This window comes from Engystomops pustulosus, chromosome 11 (genome assembly GCF_040894005.1).
Source record: "Engystomops pustulosus chromosome 11, aEngPut4.maternal, whole genome shotgun sequence".
Lineage (NCBI taxonomy): Eukaryota > Metazoa > Chordata > Amphibia > Anura > Leptodactylidae > Engystomops > Engystomops pustulosus.
Window position 1 is genome coordinate 75,495,333 of NC_092421.1, and position 17,643 is coordinate 75,512,975.

General features: G+C 48.3%; 1 protein-coding gene and 2 non-coding genes across 3 annotated transcripts; all 3 read right to left on the minus strand.

Moving 5' to 3' along the window:
* Positions 1-2,680: 2,680 nt before the first annotated feature.
* EIF3A (eukaryotic translation initiation factor 3 subunit A) lies at positions 2,681-14,612 on the minus strand. The gene is made up of 23 exons (XM_072130660.1): positions 14,454-14,612; positions 10,775-10,965; positions 10,544-10,680; positions 10,166-10,329; positions 9,883-10,082; positions 9,579-9,787; positions 9,170-9,341; positions 8,959-9,063; positions 8,775-8,873; positions 8,572-8,688; positions 8,180-8,365; positions 7,574-7,921; positions 7,353-7,457; positions 7,158-7,271; positions 6,870-6,992; positions 6,124-6,277; positions 5,813-5,994; positions 5,572-5,654; positions 4,366-5,444; positions 3,797-3,923; positions 3,610-3,716; positions 3,333-3,505; positions 2,681-3,050 (listed from the first exon to the last, which is right to left on the minus strand). Exons 1-22 carry the CDS (start codon positions 14,500-14,502, stop codon positions 3,333-3,335), a joined length of 4,224 nt encoding a protein of 1,407 aa, XP_071986761.1. The 5' UTR covers positions 14,503-14,612; the 3' UTR covers positions 2,681-3,050.
* Positions 8,017-8,147, minus strand: LOC140106804 (small nucleolar RNA SNORA19). Its single transcript, XR_011850863.1, has one exon. It is a non-coding gene; the product is annotated as a small nucleolar RNA SNORA19 (small nucleolar RNA).
* On the minus strand, positions 8,414-8,545 carry LOC140106802 (small nucleolar RNA SNORA19). Its single transcript, XR_011850862.1, has one exon. It is a non-coding gene; the product is annotated as a small nucleolar RNA SNORA19 (small nucleolar RNA).
* Positions 14,613-17,643: the final 3,031 nt, after the last annotated feature.

Sequence of the window (17,643 nt, forward strand, 5' to 3'; positions counted from 1 at the left end):
TATTATATATTTCATTGGGAGCCAGAAGAGCCGGCTCTTCTTAGTGAGCGGAGCCTGAGGTGCCAGCTCACTAAGAAGAGCCGAAATTCCCATTACTAGTTAAGGCTCGTGGCAGGATATGGCAGCCATGAGGCAAACAGCTGAGAGCAGGGAGGGTGGGTGTCTCACATGTACATTCTCACTACATATTCAGCCCAGTGAGGGCGGGAAGTGCCTAACAACATCCATCTGAGGCATCACTGATAACAGGGGGAGGTTTGCTGAATAGCAAAGAACAGAGCAAGATTAAAGAATCCAATTGCAAAAGGGCTCAAAATTGGCTGCCCTACAACATGCAAGACCAGCTCTGCCAGACTAAACTCAAGCAAATAACCCTGCAGTTCATCAAAGGGAGATATTGAAACATAACCTCCGGGGAACATTGATCAAACACAGGTCGTGTCTTAAAAATCCATCTGGTTCTTAGTGACATTCCCTCCTATCTTATCCTTCATAGCCTGGAGGCTAATCACACGCAGTCCGTGCAGCATTTTACCGTCCGGGAATTTACGAGTCAGACGTGAACTCAAAAGCCTCATTGATACCAAACAACAAATACTCCACACACTTATCATTCTATCAATGCGGGAACAAACCAGGTAGACAGATAGCACGAGCCCTCCGAGACAGAAAAGCCTCTCCATGTATTGTACTGGGTAAGAACCAAGCAGGGATCCCAGTCCATAACAGCAGCTTCGCAAATTATTACCACTCTTTATATAACCTCTCTCCATCTTTAACCTCAGCCTCCTCGAACCCGAGCGCAATGTATTCCGGAAACTGCTCTGCCTACTCTGGCCCAGGCACATTCAGCATGAACACACTTTTACACTTGTGGAACTCCAACCAAGTCACTATTTTCATTAGTAATGGAACCAGACACGGATTTCTCCTGTCCCCCCTCTTATACGCCTTGGTGATTGAGCACTTGCGGACAGCAATGCACTTTTGTGCAGATATCACTGGTGTGTCAATAGGTGGGCAAGCCTGTAAGTGCTCAACAAACCTGTCTACTTCCCTTCCCCCCTCATTAAGGTTCTTGAGACCTTTGGCCATTTTCCCAATCGTTAAGTTAATGTCCCCAAAAGCATTGCCATGAGGCTTGGCCTCCCCAACTCTATCATCTGAGATTTATGTAGTCAATACCCTCACCTGGATCTCGACAGCTCCTACCCTTGTGTAACCTCCTCTGTACTTACCATTCCCCTGCATATAATCTCCCTCTGTACTCATCCCATCCCCGTGTATTATCATCCTCGGTACTCAATCCTTCCCTGCATATTATGCTCCATACTCCTCATCCTGTTCCTGCGTTTTTTCTCTGTTCTCCACATCCCATCCCTTTATTATCCTCCAAAGTACAAATCCCATCCAAGCCTATTATCCTGTATTCCCTTATCCCATTCCTGCGTATTATCTTAAGTACTCCAAGTATTATTGTCCTTGCTCATCCCACTCCTTGTGTATTATACGCACTACTCATCCCTTAATATTAACCTCCACACTCACCCTGTCCCTGCATATTTTCCCTAGTACTCATTCCTTTCCCGCGTACTATCCTCTGTAGGCATCCCAACACATTATCCTCCATACTCTTCCCATCTCCACATTTTATCCTCTGTACTCCTTATCCCATCCCATCATATTATCCTCAGTATTCCTCATCCTGTTCTTGCAGATTCTCCTCTATACTCATCTCATTGCCGCACATTATCCTCTCTACTCCTTATCCCATCCCTGCGTATTATCCTTCATACCACTTATCTCACCCCCGCAGATCCTTTATAGTACAGATCCTACCCTTGTGTGATATCATCTATACTAACCCAACCCTGCGTATTATCCTCCTCCATACTCGTCACATCCTCATGTATTATTCTCAGTTTTCCTTTCCTGCGTACCATCAGTATTCCTCATCCAGTCGCCAAGTATTTCCCTTACTCCTCACCCTGTCCCTGTGTATTATCTTCTGTATTCCTTAACACATTCCTTATTACTATCTTCTATACTCCTCATCCAGTCCCTGTGTATTATTGACCTTACACTATCCCATTTCTGAGTATTCTCCGTACTCATTCTGTCCCCACGTATTATCACCTGTACTCCTCATCCCATTCCAGTGTATTATCCTCCAAACTCATCCTGTTCCCGCACATTTTCCTCCATACTCCTGTCGTAGTATTATTGCCCTTACTCCTCATCCCATCCCCACGTATTAACCTCTTCCTGTCCCTGTATTATTCTTCTGCCTCCTCATCCTGTACCTGCATTTTATCCTCCATACTCCTCATCCCATCCCCATATATTACCCACCACAGTTCCTGTGTAGTATCCAATGTACTCCTCAGCCAGTCCCACTTTATTATCTTTCAAACATGTGAAGACAAATCCCAAATTTCTCTTTTTCTGTATCTGGGCCCCTGTAGGATTTGTCTGGAAGAAGCATTTTTTTTGCAGGGAGTGTATAGATAATCCTGGGTGCTGCAAATACTTATCCAGCGGGGAATACAGATTCAAGTCAGTTTGATTTAGGAATATTTATTGAACCATATGACCATGCAAACTGCTTATATGAACCCAACAGCAAAAATAGAACATACCAAAAGCAGTAGCAACCTCATCGTGAATGAGACAAAAGACACATTTTTGCCAGCCTTTATTTCTTCAATAAGCAGCACAAAGTCCTCCATTGGCCAAATGACATTAAATTGTATAACTACGTGATACAAGCCAACAAAAGGACCCGTAGGCAAAGGCTAAAATCTTAAACTAGAATTCCCGCACACAGATGATTATGTGAGGACTTCAGTCTCTTGCGGGAAACATGGAGAAGCTCAGCAGAAAACCTGCCGAGTCAGAGATGTCGCTCCAGTAAAATGAGAGAAGTCATGATGGGATGTTTTTCACACCACAAGCAGTTAAGGCTCTTCATGATGTTCATGTCTCTTCTGGGTGCAAATCGTTGAAGAGCCGCAATGCAACAAAACTTAGTAAATTGTGACCACACAGCCCTAGAAAATTAAAAAGAACAGGAGGTTATTAATGGAGAAAGGACCTTATCCTGCCATCATGGAGCATACGTACATGAAGAGGAAAGACCTGCTGGGACCAGAGCGACACAGGCTCTAGTGATTCCACCCACGCTGCCAGGAGCATTGTCATCACCGAGATAGATACTACTAACTTAAGCAATATACAGAGGACCTCTGTATGTCTCTTAGGTGTAATCACTGGGTCTGGTCTACAATTTATTAAACACATCTATAGGACTAGCAGAGCATGACGAGATTTACCTAGCGGCGTACGGTCGTCCAGCCTTCCTCATCTGTCTCGTTTTTGGTACGACGAGCAGCTTCTTTCTCGTCTTTCTTGTCTGTGCGCCATGCACTCTTCTCCTTTTCTGGAGCTGGTGCTCGTCGTGGAGTGCTGCGTTCTTCTTTATCCTCTCCTCTTCGCCACTGACTCGCTGGAACAGAGAAAGCCGGAACGTAAACACTGGGAACTCCCCCAAAACACCAAGTGGTACTAACGTGTCAGAATTAAGCCTATAAAACTAAGCAATTGACTTACGTTCATCCCTTAGTGGGCGTCGTCGCTCCTCTTTCTTGTCTTCATCCTCAGGTGAGCCTTTTCTGGCAGACAAACCACCTTCCCCGCGCCTCCATGCAGTCTCCTCTCTAAAACATATAGAAGAAATTAGCAACTAATTCTAACCACAGGGAAGGTTCATCTCTTCACCATTGGCCACCAGACTCACCGGACTGGTTGTCTCTCGCGCTCAGCATCTGGATCTCTCTCAGTCCGTGACCGTTCTTCAGAAGGCTTAGCTTCCCGAGGAGGCCCCCAGCTGTCTTCACGAGCTTTCTCACGTTCACGCCAGCCCCCTAAAAAGAGAACACATTGCTTAAGTATATGCGAGAGGCTTCACAATTCACTCCCACTCCTTCTAGAAGGTTTCTACATGCCACTGCTACCTTTGGGGTCCCATAATGTATTTTTTATAAAAGGAACAGCACAGAGTTCCAGCACAGCCCTGTAATTATACAGCACAGCGTTTGACTTCCTGTAATTATACCCAGATCTTCCTCTAAATGATTTCCCTGAATCATCACTTAGAGATAAGGAGTGGAGGCTGAACCCACAGATCTATATTAAAATACCTTTCTTGATGGTCAATTAAATCCAACACTACACCACCAGCAAAAAGATGGCCAAATAACTTATCCCCACGTGCCCCCTCACATTCTCATTTTAACGATCTATAGGCGGTCAATTATCTTTCCAGGCTAATCCTTTTAACAATCATCTTAAAGGCCAGAATTTTACCTGGACGAGTTGACCCATAAGGTTTCCAGGGAGTTTGTTCATCATCATCCTCGTCATCACCACCACGCCTGAGGCCTCTGTCTTCATCTGCACCTCTTCTCTGAACTCTGTCATCTTCTCCACTCCTCCATGAACCACGGTCTTCTTCAAATCCCCTACGAGGAGTCCTATCATCGTCAAAGCCACGTCGAGGGCCACGATCATCGTCAAAGCCGCGTCGAGGGCCACGATCATCATCAAGGCCTCTCCGGGGCCCGCGATCCTCGTCAAAGCCTCGTCGAGGCCCGCGATCCTCGTCAAAGCCTCTGCGGGGCCCGCGGTCATCGTCAAACCCTCGTCGAGGTCCACGATCCTCGTCAAAGCCCCGTCGGGGCCCGCGGTCATCGTCAAAGCCCCGTCGGGGCCCGCGGTCATCGTCAAAGCCTCGTCGGGGCCCGCGGTCATCGTCAAAGCCTCGCCTGGGGCCACGATCTTCATCGAAACCTCTCCTGGGCCCACGATCTTCATCAAAGCCACGCCTGGGGCCACGATCTTCGTCAAAACCTCTTCTGGGGCCCCGATCTTCGTCAAAACCTCTCCTGGGGCCCCGATCTTCGTCAAAGCCACGTCTAGGGGCACGATCTTCGTCAAAGCCACGTCTAGGGGCACGATCTTCGTCAAAACCTCTCCTGGGCCCACGATCTTCGTCAAAGCCGCGTCTGGGCCCACGATCTTCGTCAAAACCTCTCCGGGGCCCGCGATCTTCGTCCAAGCCACGCCTGGGTCCGCGATCTTCATCAAAACCGCGCCTGGGGCCGCGATCTTCATCAATGCCGCGCCTGGGTTCATCGTCAAAGCCCCTCTTTGGAACACGATCCTCTTCTGCCCCTCTCCACAACCCTTTGTCTTCTTCAGTATCCCGCTTTGGTCCTCTCTCGTCTGTTGGCCCACGGCGTGGAGTTGCACGATCCTCCTCATATCGTCCTCTACCCTTGTCTACAGCATCCTTTTTGAAAGAAGGACCGTCTTCATGGGTAGGAACATGCTCATCATCCTCTGCCTTGGCCGATTTGTTAGGCTCCTGTTCTTTGCGCCATTCTCTGAAAAAATTAAAAATTTAATTACCACCAGAACTTTACTTTAGATCATTTATATCACTGGGTATGACTCAAAGAGCAGAGGAGAATGCATTCACTAAATATGTCTGACAAAAGGTGGATGACTTACTTTTCCAATGGCTTACTGCGGTCATCACCTTCTGCTCGTCTCCAGCCACTGTCAGCCTCCCTATCAGCCCAACGACTAGAATCCTAAAATAAAGAACAATACTGATCTGTGAGACAATGTGAAGATGCCCCAGAGCCAGGACATGAAAAGTCACTTCAGATAAGCAATAAATTAGTTTCTACAGATCTGGGTGTGACTTGAGCACATATATAATCTACCACATTAATAAGAAAGTACTCGCCTTCCTGAATGTATCATCGCCTCCTCGCCGCTCCTCATCTCGCCGCCGCTCTCGCTCTTCAATCTCCAGTTCTCGTTGCCGTTTCTTGCGCTCCTGCTCTTCAAGCTTCTTGATGCGCTCTTGATATTCTCGCTGCTCGGCCTCTCTCTTTTCATTTTCAATTCGCTCTCGCTCTTCTCGCTCTGGAACAAGGAAGGTTAAAAGGAGGATGAGTTGTATTGCAAATAAAGAAAACCCCGAATTCTCTGCTCTCCCCCAGGTAGTAGGTGATCTGGACATATAGTGACGGCTACCAGGACCCTGGCACACACCTTTATTGAGCTGTTCCTCCTCTATCCTCTGCTTCTCCTCCTCTTTCCTCTGGTAGTAAGCGATGCGCCTCTCCTCTTTGCGCTGTCTTTTGCGCTCCTCCAGACGCGCCTTCTTTTCCTCTGACAGTCTCTCATTGAACTGCTTTAATTTTTCCTAAAGTTTAAAAAAATAAATAAATCTAAGTATAATGGAGATCAAATCTTATAAAGTACGGCTGCAGCATATCGAACCAGCTCAAGCGTCCACATGGAGAGAATCGCTTGTGGAGACATTGAGGGAGATGTATTAAACAGTCTATGCCAAAAAAAAAAAACTTGAGTAATTTCACCCTTAATGCTGTGCACCACATTTACTGAAGGCTTTAGACCATTTTTACGCGGTTTTCCAAATCGACGTAAAATGGGGCGTGGCCTTAGTAATTAGGGGGAATTACTGGACATTAAAGGGCATCTACCATCAGGATGAAGGACTGTATGCAAATGAGCCTGAAGGGCTCCAGGTTCCATTAACACCTATGGAGTCTGGAGCCCTTCAGGCTCATTTACATAAAGTCCTTCATCCTGTTGGTAGATGCCCTTTAAATTATTGTGGTGCAGCAACTAATGGGAGGCGTAACCAGCCTTCTACTGCACCAGAACAATGACACATTATTGCATCTCCCCCACTGACACAATTTTACACTGGCCAAGATGTAACATCTGTATGGCGGCCACTGGTGACCAGCAGAAAACAGATGGAGACTAACCTCATACACCGAGCGCCGGGCAGACTTCAATTTAGAAACAAAAGCATCTCGATCTTCCAGCATCCTAGACATCCTGTTCTTGTGCTCCACCGCTTTCTCCCTCTCCAACATGAGGGTGTTAATCTATTGGGCAGAGAAGAACGTCAACTCTATAGATGGAGCCATGACCTCCATTGGCACATGACGCCCCACACCTAGACAATGTTTTGTAGGAGACTGATGGAGCGAAGTTATCCCCACACAACATCAGAAAAGTCTCCTACAAAGAATAACCTCAGAGGTCCATACCCGCTCAGCCTCCTGCTGCTCCCACAGCTCCATGTCCATGATCCTTTGCTCCTCATAAGCCTTCTTAATGAGGGGAATTTCTTCCAAGCGTTTTGCTCTCTCAAAATAATCAATCTGCACAGACAAGCAGGAAACCAAGGTCAGTACCTTAACTCAACCACAGACTTTGTCACAACCAAGAGCACAGTCACTTACCTTCTTTTCTTGATTCTTAAGACGCTCCTGCAGCTCCTTCTTCTCCTTCTCCAGCTGTTCGACCTGTTTGGCCATAATGAAGTCTGGATCGAGCTCCTCCAGGTTCTGCAGAAGGTTTAGAGAAACAAAAATGGTGAGGAATAAAGACATCAACAAAAGGTGCAGCACAGGCGGTAATGTGAGAAGGTTCCCACAGGCTGTGGGACTACAATCATCTCTACCTCAATGTCTATATCCTTGAAGGCTTTGGCGCCCAGCTCGGTTTTCTTGATCTGTTCCAGTCTCTCTCGCACAGTCTTCTTCTTGATCTGTTCATGTTCCTGAAGGATCCTCTCCTTCTCCCTCTCTTTGGCCTCCTGGCGCAGGCGCTCCTCCTCTGCCTTGCGGACCTTCTGGAGTTCAGCTTCTCGCTGCTCCAACTCTTCCTTCTCTCTCTGGATATTGAGATTTTCCAGACGTTCCTTTCTCTCTTCGATGGTCTGACGACGGGCCAGGATGCGCTGATGTTCTTTCCTTGAGTTCTTCAGGTAGGAGGTGATGGCAATCTGCTGCTGCTCCTCTTTTTCTTGCTGAAAAGAAAAAAACAGATCTGGTTAGATTTGTGACAGCTATTACTGGAAATGAACGCTTTAGACACCCAGCTGAGGTCTCAATATACATGGAAAGATGTTTGAAGGAGACTGGCAGCAGTGACTACATTGGAGTCACACTGCTAATTTGCCTTCAGCTTGGTCTGGCACATAAGAAATAACTTGGCTCCTTGAGAATGGAAGAGCAAGTCAATGAAATGTGCCGCAGGTGACGTAAACAGAGTGAAAGACACTAACCAGGATATGAGCAGGCTTAATGGTGGCCACAGCCTTGGATAGGACTGAAGACATGGCGGTCAGCTGGTTTCGGATATGCTCTGAGGGCATATTCTGCAGGAAAGGACCAACTGGGGCGTCCTCCCGCGTAGAGTAATTCAGATCTGAGCCAAAACTCAGCGTCCTGGAGGAATGATCTATACGGACCTGTAGAGAGCAAAGATGTAAGAACAAGAGCCGCCAGAAAAGGTCAGGACATGTATGAAGGGGACTGGCAGCAGTAACAATGTAACACGTTACACTGCTAATTAACCTTCAATCTGTTCTAGCACATCAGAAATAACATTGCTCATCAGAGCATAGAGAGCAAGTCAATGAGATGTGCATGGAGCCCGACGTCCCTAATCACCTACCTGCAGGTCACAATGACGGGCAGCATCAACGATGGCTCTCTCCAACAGGAAGGCATCCACAAAAGGCACGAGTGATGTGAGGCGCGAGAACTCGATGCTCTGATAGATCTGAGCCACCTGGGAGAAAAAGGAGAAGAACAGATGTGTCCCGAGTTCATTGTGTGTCACCAAAGAGTAGACAAGGACACCGGGCGATGTATCACCTGCTGAAGGAGACGCAGGATGGTGTTGTTCTGGAGTTGTGCCACATACTGCTGAAGCTCGGGCTCCTTCTCCGCTTGTTCTTTAACCCAGTCCAAAACCTTCAGGGAGATAAACCGTTAATAGGTGGGCACCAATGATACAATGGTGGCAGCACAGGACATCATAGCCAAGCAGTATAGGTACCTTAGTGACCCGGCCAGAAAGCTTCAGAGGGTGAAAATCCACTTCCAACCAATTATACAGCTCCTTCACCTCCGGGACTACATGCTGGAGAACATTGAACCGAACCTACAATGGAAGATACATTAGGTCATCGGCACATCACTACATACACAAAGGTGACCATGACCCCCCAGGCATCTAATCAAAAACCTGCCCCCAAAATCCTCCTTACCATGTCATTGATGAGGGCAACACGGGTTGGTGGAGCTTGCAATCCCAATAGTGTGGCCAGACGCCTCTGCTTCTCCACAATGATCCCATCCATATCCAATAGACGAGCAATGTCGGTGCGTTCGGGTGTGATGGGGATAGACAGCGTGGCCAGCAGGACCCTGGTCGACATCCTGAGAGGTAAAAGAAAACATGACCCGTTTATCAGCCGGTGCTACAGCTTTCCTCAGATGCATCATACATCCCACGAGATACCGGCCTTGTATGAAGGTGACTGACAGTGCGGAGCACCACGCCTGCTGCACTGCTAATTGTCCTTCCATTTTTCTGTGGCACATACATCCCTTCAACCTCATGGGAAGAGGAGAAGACAAAGAGATGTGCCAACACCACAGATGCACGGCCCTTACCTCTGCATCTCCTCCTGGGTCAGGTTCTTCCTCATCTCCCTGGACAGGTGGTACAGTCTGTGCAGGGTGGAAGCATGAAACAGGGCATTTCCAGACTTCCAGAAGACTGTGGACACCTTGTTGTAGTAATTTGCCATCAGCTGAGGTTTTGGTGGCTTTTTGGACAAGGCAAAGAGTCCATGAATGTCCTCCACAGCTTTAAAGGCCTCCTGCAGAAGGAATGAGACAGAAAGGCATGAAACCAGAAGATCCCACAGATTCCCATCACCTTCTAAGACAAAAGTGTGCAGGGGTAACGCCGTACCTGCCAGAGCTCCATGCTGATGGCACTGTCTAGCTGAACTAGCCGGGTCTCCAGGTGCATGGACTGACTCTCAGGATTGTTCAGGTTAATGGCCGTGCTCTGATTGTGGTGGCGCTGGATCTGCCCCAGGTGCATCCTAAGATTATCACACAGCTTCCGGAACTCGGCCTTCCTGGTGTACAGCAGGCAGAACTTGAAAGCTGCAGAAAGAAAAAGGATAAAACATGAGTGTTGCTCTCGTCACATCAACTCCCCCCTAACCATCCCAGACAGCAGCACTCACCTTGCTGGGCAATATCATGGTATAAACGCTCCACCTTAGAGTTATTCCTCAGCAGGTCCAGACATTGTCTGTAAGATTCCCAGAGGAACTTCACCCATGGAGTCAACAGCAGACGGTCAGTACGGTCCTGGGTGTCCTCTCCGCTCACCGCGCTCAGAAGAACACTGTCAAACAGAAGATTCAAAAAAATGAGAGCACATTCACCCATCCTTCCCGTGAAGAGATGGAGCCGGCTCATCCCCCTGCAGCCAGCATCCTAACCCCACCGCATTGCTCCCACTGCATCCTCAAATTCTCACTTTCCCTCCTAAACACGTTGCAGGAACACATAACCTGTCTACAAATGTGCCACAAGAGCGCACAATCTCTCATAATCACCTCTCTGGAGTCTGGATGTTGTCCAGGTCTTCGATGTCCAGGACCATTTGCTGTGAAGATTCCTTGGCAGCCTCTGTCCTCTCCTCGGCCAGCTTCAGATAGGCTCTGACTACATCTTCCAGGGATTTGATGTTAACCTAGAACAGGAACCAGGAATAAAGTCAGCACCACAAACTGCAAGGCCATCATGGGAATCAGAATTTGGGAGCTCTGCGCTGCTTCACCCCTCACCTGCTGGCAGATGTTCTTGTACTGGTACAAGCCCTCCTTGGCCAGATGGCTCTTGCGTAGATCCACGCACAGCTCCAGGTACTTGAGCATTATGGGCTCGTGAATCTTCTGCCATGTTCGATGCTTCTTGCTCTTTATCACGTCATATAACACGTCTAGAGCTGGCTGCTTCTTCCCAACCTCAAGGAATTCTGTAACAAGAAGAAAAATATTAATCACGAGAAGCCAAAAAAAACTCCAAGAACTGGAAAGGGAAAAAAATTAGATCGAAGAGTCAGTCTGTCAGTGCTCAAGATCATATCTAGTGGGTGTATGCAGCAATGCTGGGGGCTCTCAGAGGTTACAGGGGTAAGAGGTCAGCCTGGCAGTGCTCAGCATCAGATCTAAGGGTTGTATGAGAGGCCCCAGCATTGCTGCAGAGGTGAAAGGTCAGTCTCTCAGTGCTCAAACCATAGGCTGCACATTGCATGGCTGTTATCTCAGAAGGAGCCTCTTCTGTATGTGATGCACAAGAAGCTGTAGACAAGCAGAGACTGAGCATGGATTACAAGACCCACAGCAAGATCTGAGGAGACCAAGAGAAACTTATTTGGTTCAGATGGTGTCAGGCCTAAGGCAGCTGAGGGTTCTTGTGTCACCCCCTCATCCTCATAGACTGTAAGCTCTTGTGTCACCCCCTCATCCTCATAGACTGTAAGCTCTTGTGTCACCCCCTCATCGACTATAAGCTCTTGTGTCAGCCCCTCATCCTCATAGACTGTAAGCTCTTGTGTCAGCCCCTCATCCTCATAGACTGTAAGCTCTTGTGTCAGCCCCTCATCCTCATAGACTGTAAGCTCTTGTGTCAGCCCCTCATCCTCATAGACTGTAAGCTCTTGTGTCAGCCCCTCATCCTCATAGACTGTAAGCTCTTGTGTCAGCCCCTCATCCTCATAGACTGTAAGCTCTTGTGTCCCCCCTCATCCTCATAGACTGTAAGCTCTTGTGTCACCCCCTCATCCTCATAGACTGTAAGCTCTTGTGTCACCCCCTCATCCTCATAGACTGTAAGCTCTTGTGTCACCCCCTCATCCTCATAGACTGTAAGGTCTTGTGTCACCCCCTCATCCTCATAGACTGTAAGGTCTTGTGTCACCCCCTCATCCTCATAGACTGTAAGCTCTTGTGTCACCCCCTCATCCTCATACACTATAAGCTCTTGTGATCAGGGCCCCCACTCCTGTGGTTCCATATGACTGTCTGTACTCTGATGTAATATTATATTTGTATATTTCCCTATGATTTGTAAAGCTGCAGAATATGATGGCGCTATACAAATAAAGATTATTATTATGGACCAGTGTTTCCTCCCTACAATCCAGGATGATATGGGGGGGCGCTACAGGTCATTGAGGGAACTGAAAACCACAATGTCTAGTGATATACTGAAGCAGAGCAGGGCCGCCACTACCCTGGTAAAAAGAGTAAAGATTCTGGACTCCCCTTCTGTGTCCCCAGACCTAAACCCTTTGGAGCTCCTGTGGGGCCTCCTCATATCCAGCAGCTCCAGGATTGTGTCATTTATGGAGGAGAAGAAGAGAATCCATAAGATGGAGTCGTGCCTGGAGCTTCCACAATACAGGATGGACCCTGCAGGCAGAACCTCAGCCCCAGGGGTCGTGTTCTCTGATGAGGTTTAACCCCTTATACCCAATACTAGAATTGTCTCAATTGTCACAGACACACAGAAAAGATTTCCTTGTATAAACATCTGTAGTAACACTATATTCAGCCACGAGTTACTTCTATTATCATTTCATACTACTCCGCAGGAGGATTATTGCCCGAGAAACAGTTTGTGCGACCTCTAGCGCCCCCTATCGTCCAGCACAACCAATCATGGACAGGGAGAGTTGGATTCTGGACATTCAGCAGAAGGTGAGGGCGGCCGCCCACGTCCTCAGACTGAAGGGGAAGGGGTTATCAAACTCTTTGTCTGTACCTCTTTCGTGCGACTTTTTAGCATCTGATTTAACAAAACTTTCAGATGACGCCTGAAATTGTAAATTTTTGTGCAAAAAACCCCCCACATAACTCCATAGCAGACGCAGGCAAGGAGTCACTCAAATATTTGCAACTTCTGTGCAACTTCCCAGACAAAAGTCTCAAAAAAAACAACAAACGCACCGGCCTCATGTATCCACCATGAAGATAATCAGCCACAAAAGCAAAACTAGCAGAGCAGGAGGGAAACAAATACTGATGTGTGGATTCACTACTCCCTGATGTTACCAACTTGTCTGTTAAAAGTTTTAATGAGAATTCATCCCTGTGGACTTGCTGGTTCATTTCAACAAGCTTCTCCTACAAGTACCTATGTCACAGATCACATGATATACATAGAGGAGGCGGGGGGTCAGTGTATATAACGTGATCTGTGACATCACAGTCTTGTAAGTGGTGGGCAGTGTATAAACCGTATTTGTGACATCACAGTCCTGTAAAGGGGAGGGGGCAGTAAATATCACATGATCTGTGACATCACAGGCCTATGGAGGGGCAGTATATAACAAGTGATCTGTGACATCACAGTGCTGCAGAGGAGGCAGGGGGTAGTATACATCAGGTGATCTGTGACATCACAGTGCTGCAGAGGAGGCAGTATACACCAGGAGATCACAGTCCTGTATGGGGGGGCAGTATATATCAGGTGATCTGTGACATCACAGGCCTGTAGAGTGGAGCAGTGTATAACATGTGATCTGTTGCATCACAGTCCTGTATGGGGGGGGGAGGCAGTAAATATCAAGTGATCTGTGACATCACAGTGCTGCAGAGGAGGCAGGGGGTAGTATACATCAGGTGAACTGTGACATCACAGTGCTGCAGAGGAGGCAGTATACACCAGGCGATCACAGTCCTGTATGGGGGGGCAGTATATAACAGGTGATCTGTGACATCACAGTGCTGCAGAGGAGGCAGTATACACCAGGAGATCACAGTCCTGTATGGGGGGGGGGGGGGGCAGTATATATCAGGTGATCTGTGACATCACAGTCCTGTATGGGGGGGGCAGTATATATCAGGTGATCTGTGACATCACAGTGCTGCAGCGGAGGCAGTATACACCAGGAGATCACAGTCCTGTATGGGGGGGGGGCAGTATATATCAGGTGATCTGTGACATCACAGTCCTGTATGGGGGGGCAGTATATATCAGGTGATCTGTGACATCACAGTGCTGCAGCGGAGGCAGTATACACCAGGAGATCACAGTCCTGTATGCGGGGGGGGGGGGGGGGGGGGGGCAGTATATATCAGGTGATCTGTGACATCACAGTGCTGCAGCGGAGGCAGTATACACCAGGAGATCTGTGACATCACAGTCCTGTATGGGGAGGCAGTATATATATCAGGTGATCTGTGACATCACAGGCCTGTAGAGTGGAGCAATGTATAACATGTGATCTGTTGCATCACAGTCCTATATAATGTAAGTACCCGGGTGGGAAGGTGGTGCCTCTCCTGTATGGGGGGGGGCAGTAAATATTAAGTGATCTGTTGTATCACAGTCCCATATAATATAAGTATGACGTGTAGATGAGCGCGCTGTGCCCGGGCGGGTAGGTGGCGCCTCCTCCGTGTGAGGAGCGGGGGCAGACACATGGGGCGGATTAGGGAATTTTGCGTCTTTACTCACCGTTCGCCCTTTTCAGGGCGTTCTCGGGGCGCTGGAAGTAGGCCGGCATGTCTGCGGGGGAAGAGCGACGGGAACCAGACGGAGGAGAACCGGGAACAGCAGCTACAGCATGGCCGCCGCGCTACAGAGAAAGAACGAGGGCGGAGCCGGGGACACGTCACTTCCGCCAGCGACGTCACTAACCAGGAAACAGTTACCGCTCCCAGCGGCCACACAGAGAACTGCACCTCTATACTGCTGCCTCCAGTGTACACACAGAGAACTGCACCTCTGTACTGCCTCCAGTGTACACACAGAGAACTGCACCTCTATACTTCCCCCAGTGTACACACAGAGAACTGCACCTCTGTACTGCCCCCAATGTACACACAAAGAACTGCACCTCTATACTTCCCCCAGTGTATAAACAGAGAACTGCACCTCTGTACTGCCCCCAGTGTATACACAGAGAACTGCACCTCTGTACTGCCCCCAATGTACACACAAAGAACTGCACCTCTATACTTCCCCCAGTGTATAAACAGAGAACTGCACCTCTGTACTTCCCCCAGTGTATACACAGAGAACTGCACCTCTGTACTGCCCCCAGTGTACACACAGAGAACTGCACCTCTATACTGCTGCCTCCAGTGTACACACAGAGAACTGCACCTCTGTACTGCCCCCAGTGTACACACAGAGAACTGCACCTCTATACTTCCCCCAGTGTACACACAGAGAACTGCACCTCTGTACTGCCCCCAATGTACACACAAAGAACTGCACCTCTATACTTCCCCCAGTGTATAAACAGAGAACTGCACCTCTGTACTGCCCCCAGTGTATACACAGAGAACTGCACCTCTGTACTGCCCCAATGTACACACAAAGAACTGCACCTCTATACTTCCCCCAGTGTATAAACAGAGAACTGCACCTCTGTACTTCCCCCAGTGTATACACAGAGAACTGCACCTCTGTACTGCCCCCAGTGTACACACAGAGAACTGCACCTCTGTACTGCCCCCAGTGTACACACAGAGATCTGCACCTCTGTACTGCCCCCAGTGTACACATAAAGAACTGCACCTCTATACTGCCCCCAGTGTACACACAGAGAACTGCACCTCTGTACTGCCCCCAGTGTACACATAAAGAACTGCACCTCTATACTGCCCCCAGTGTATACACAGATAACTGCACCTCTATACTGCCCCCAGTGTATACACAGAGAACTGCACCTCTATACTGCCCCCAGTGTATACACAGAGAACTGCACCTCTATACTGCCCCCAGTGTATACACAGAGAACTTCACCTCTATACTGCCCCCAGTGTATACACAGAGAACTTCACCTCTATACTGCCCCCAGTGTATACACAGAGAACTTTACCTCTATACTGCCCCCAGTGAAGCCAGAGCGCAACACCCCAGCTTCATTCTACACGTACCGCAACTATGGCGTATGCGCAGTAATCCCAGGTGTAGTCGCCGGCTTCACTGCAGGACTATGCAGGCGTGGGAAGCAACGGAACACCGGAATGAAGTAAGCATAAAGTTGTAAAAGTGTAAAATAAAGGGGCTGTTTAGGACACTAAACCGCTGCTCCATAAGGACATGTGGGTGGTTTAGTGTCCCAAATCCCCCCTGATAGATCTTCTTTAAAGAGAACCCGTCATGCAAAATAACCCCCCTAAACTAAATATATTTTCATAAACTGCCATTAGAGAGCATTGCCTGTATCCCTTCATTGTCCCTCTACATGCCTGTAAACCTAAGCAATGAGGTCCTAAAGCTGTATGCAAATGACCTGTGAAATGTCCAATGAAGCATTAGCATATTCAAGCTGTCCACTCTATTCATGAGTGGGAGGCACAGCCACACCCCCAGCGCTTGACTGACAGCCTGTATAATGATGTGAGGCTGTATAATGATGTGCTTCCTGGTGATGGTGGCCACGCCCCCAGTGCATGACTGACAGCCTGTATAATGATGTGAGGCTGTATAATGATGTGCTTCCTGTTGCTGGTGGCCACGCCCCCTGCAGCCTGTGTGTGTGTATAGGAGATATACAGCAGCTCCAGGCAGCCATGTTACAGCAGAACATGTCAGATTCATGTGTAGCTGATGTCTGTGTCTCTCACCTGTATATTAGGAAGATGCAGCATGTCAGCAGATGCAGCACTCACACTAGCCATGCTTTACTATACATTACACACAGACCTGAGCAGGGGGAGGAGAGGGGAGGGGTAACCGGGGTGACATCACTGCCTCTGACCATGTGACCAGCCTCATTTACATGATAAAGAATAGATGATTTTACAATGAATAATGTATGAAATAACTAGATAAACGCTGGGATGGGATCCTTGTGAGCTGCTCCAACAGGTAGAGGTGACAGGACAAGTGACACAGACCTGATGACAGGTGTCCTTTAAGGTAGATCTGATGGTAGGTTCCCAGTGACCCTCTAAACCAGTCATGGCAAACCTTTTAGAGACAGAGTGCCCAAGCTGCAAAGCAAAATCCACTTAATTACCGTTAAGCGCCAACATGGCATTTTAAGCTGCAACCTATTGCTACCAGTTCTTCCACATCATTCAATCGTATCAGCCCCTGAGGACACCAATACAGTTGAAGGAAGGAGGACAAATTCAAACTCTTGTTGTAGCTTCTCTCCAGGGTCTCTGTGCAGGAAGAATGGCAGGTCCAGCAGGAGGACCTCCAAAGATAATGCACTTCTGTCATCACCTGGGGCGATGGCCCGAGTGCCCACAGAAAGGGCTCTGAGTGCCACCTCTGGCACCCGCGCCATAGTTTCGCCACCACTGCACTAAACCCTATTCTATATTAAGCTAATCCTAGGATACTTTCTACAGTTTATCTACTTAATATGAAAAGGCTACTGGGGGGTGGAGTAGCCTCTCCAGACAGCGGGAGCAAAGGCTACTCCACGCTCCCATAGCTTCTGCTGTCCTTGGGCGCTGGTGCTCTGCTTACACATCCTCAGCTCTTCTGGATCTCTGCGGATGCCTAGTAGATCCAACTTTGGAGTCGACAGAGCTCCGCCATGCAAGTCTATGCACGCATATAGCAGCGCCAGGAGGATAGATCGACCTTGATGGCGAGTGATCATTTCTATCCAGTTCCGATATCTCCAAAATGTTTAGAAATGCGTCAGGTCTTTCCAACATATATTTTGGGACTCATT

Excerpts from the sequence above, each read along its gene's own strand:
- EIF3A (XM_072130660.1), bottom strand. The coding sequence starts at position 14,502 with ATGCCGGCCTACTTCCAGCGCCCCGAGAACGCCCTGAAAAGGGCGAAC. Across the intron at positions 10,330-10,543 it reads AACATCCAGACTCCAGAGAG|TGTTCTTCTGAGCGCGGTGA; the intron begins GTGATTATGAGA and ends TCTGTTTGACAG. Across the intron at positions 9,342-9,578 it reads ACCCAGGAGGAGATGCAGAG|GATGTCGACCAGGGTCCTGC; the intron begins GTAAGGGCCGTG and ends TTTACCTCTCAG.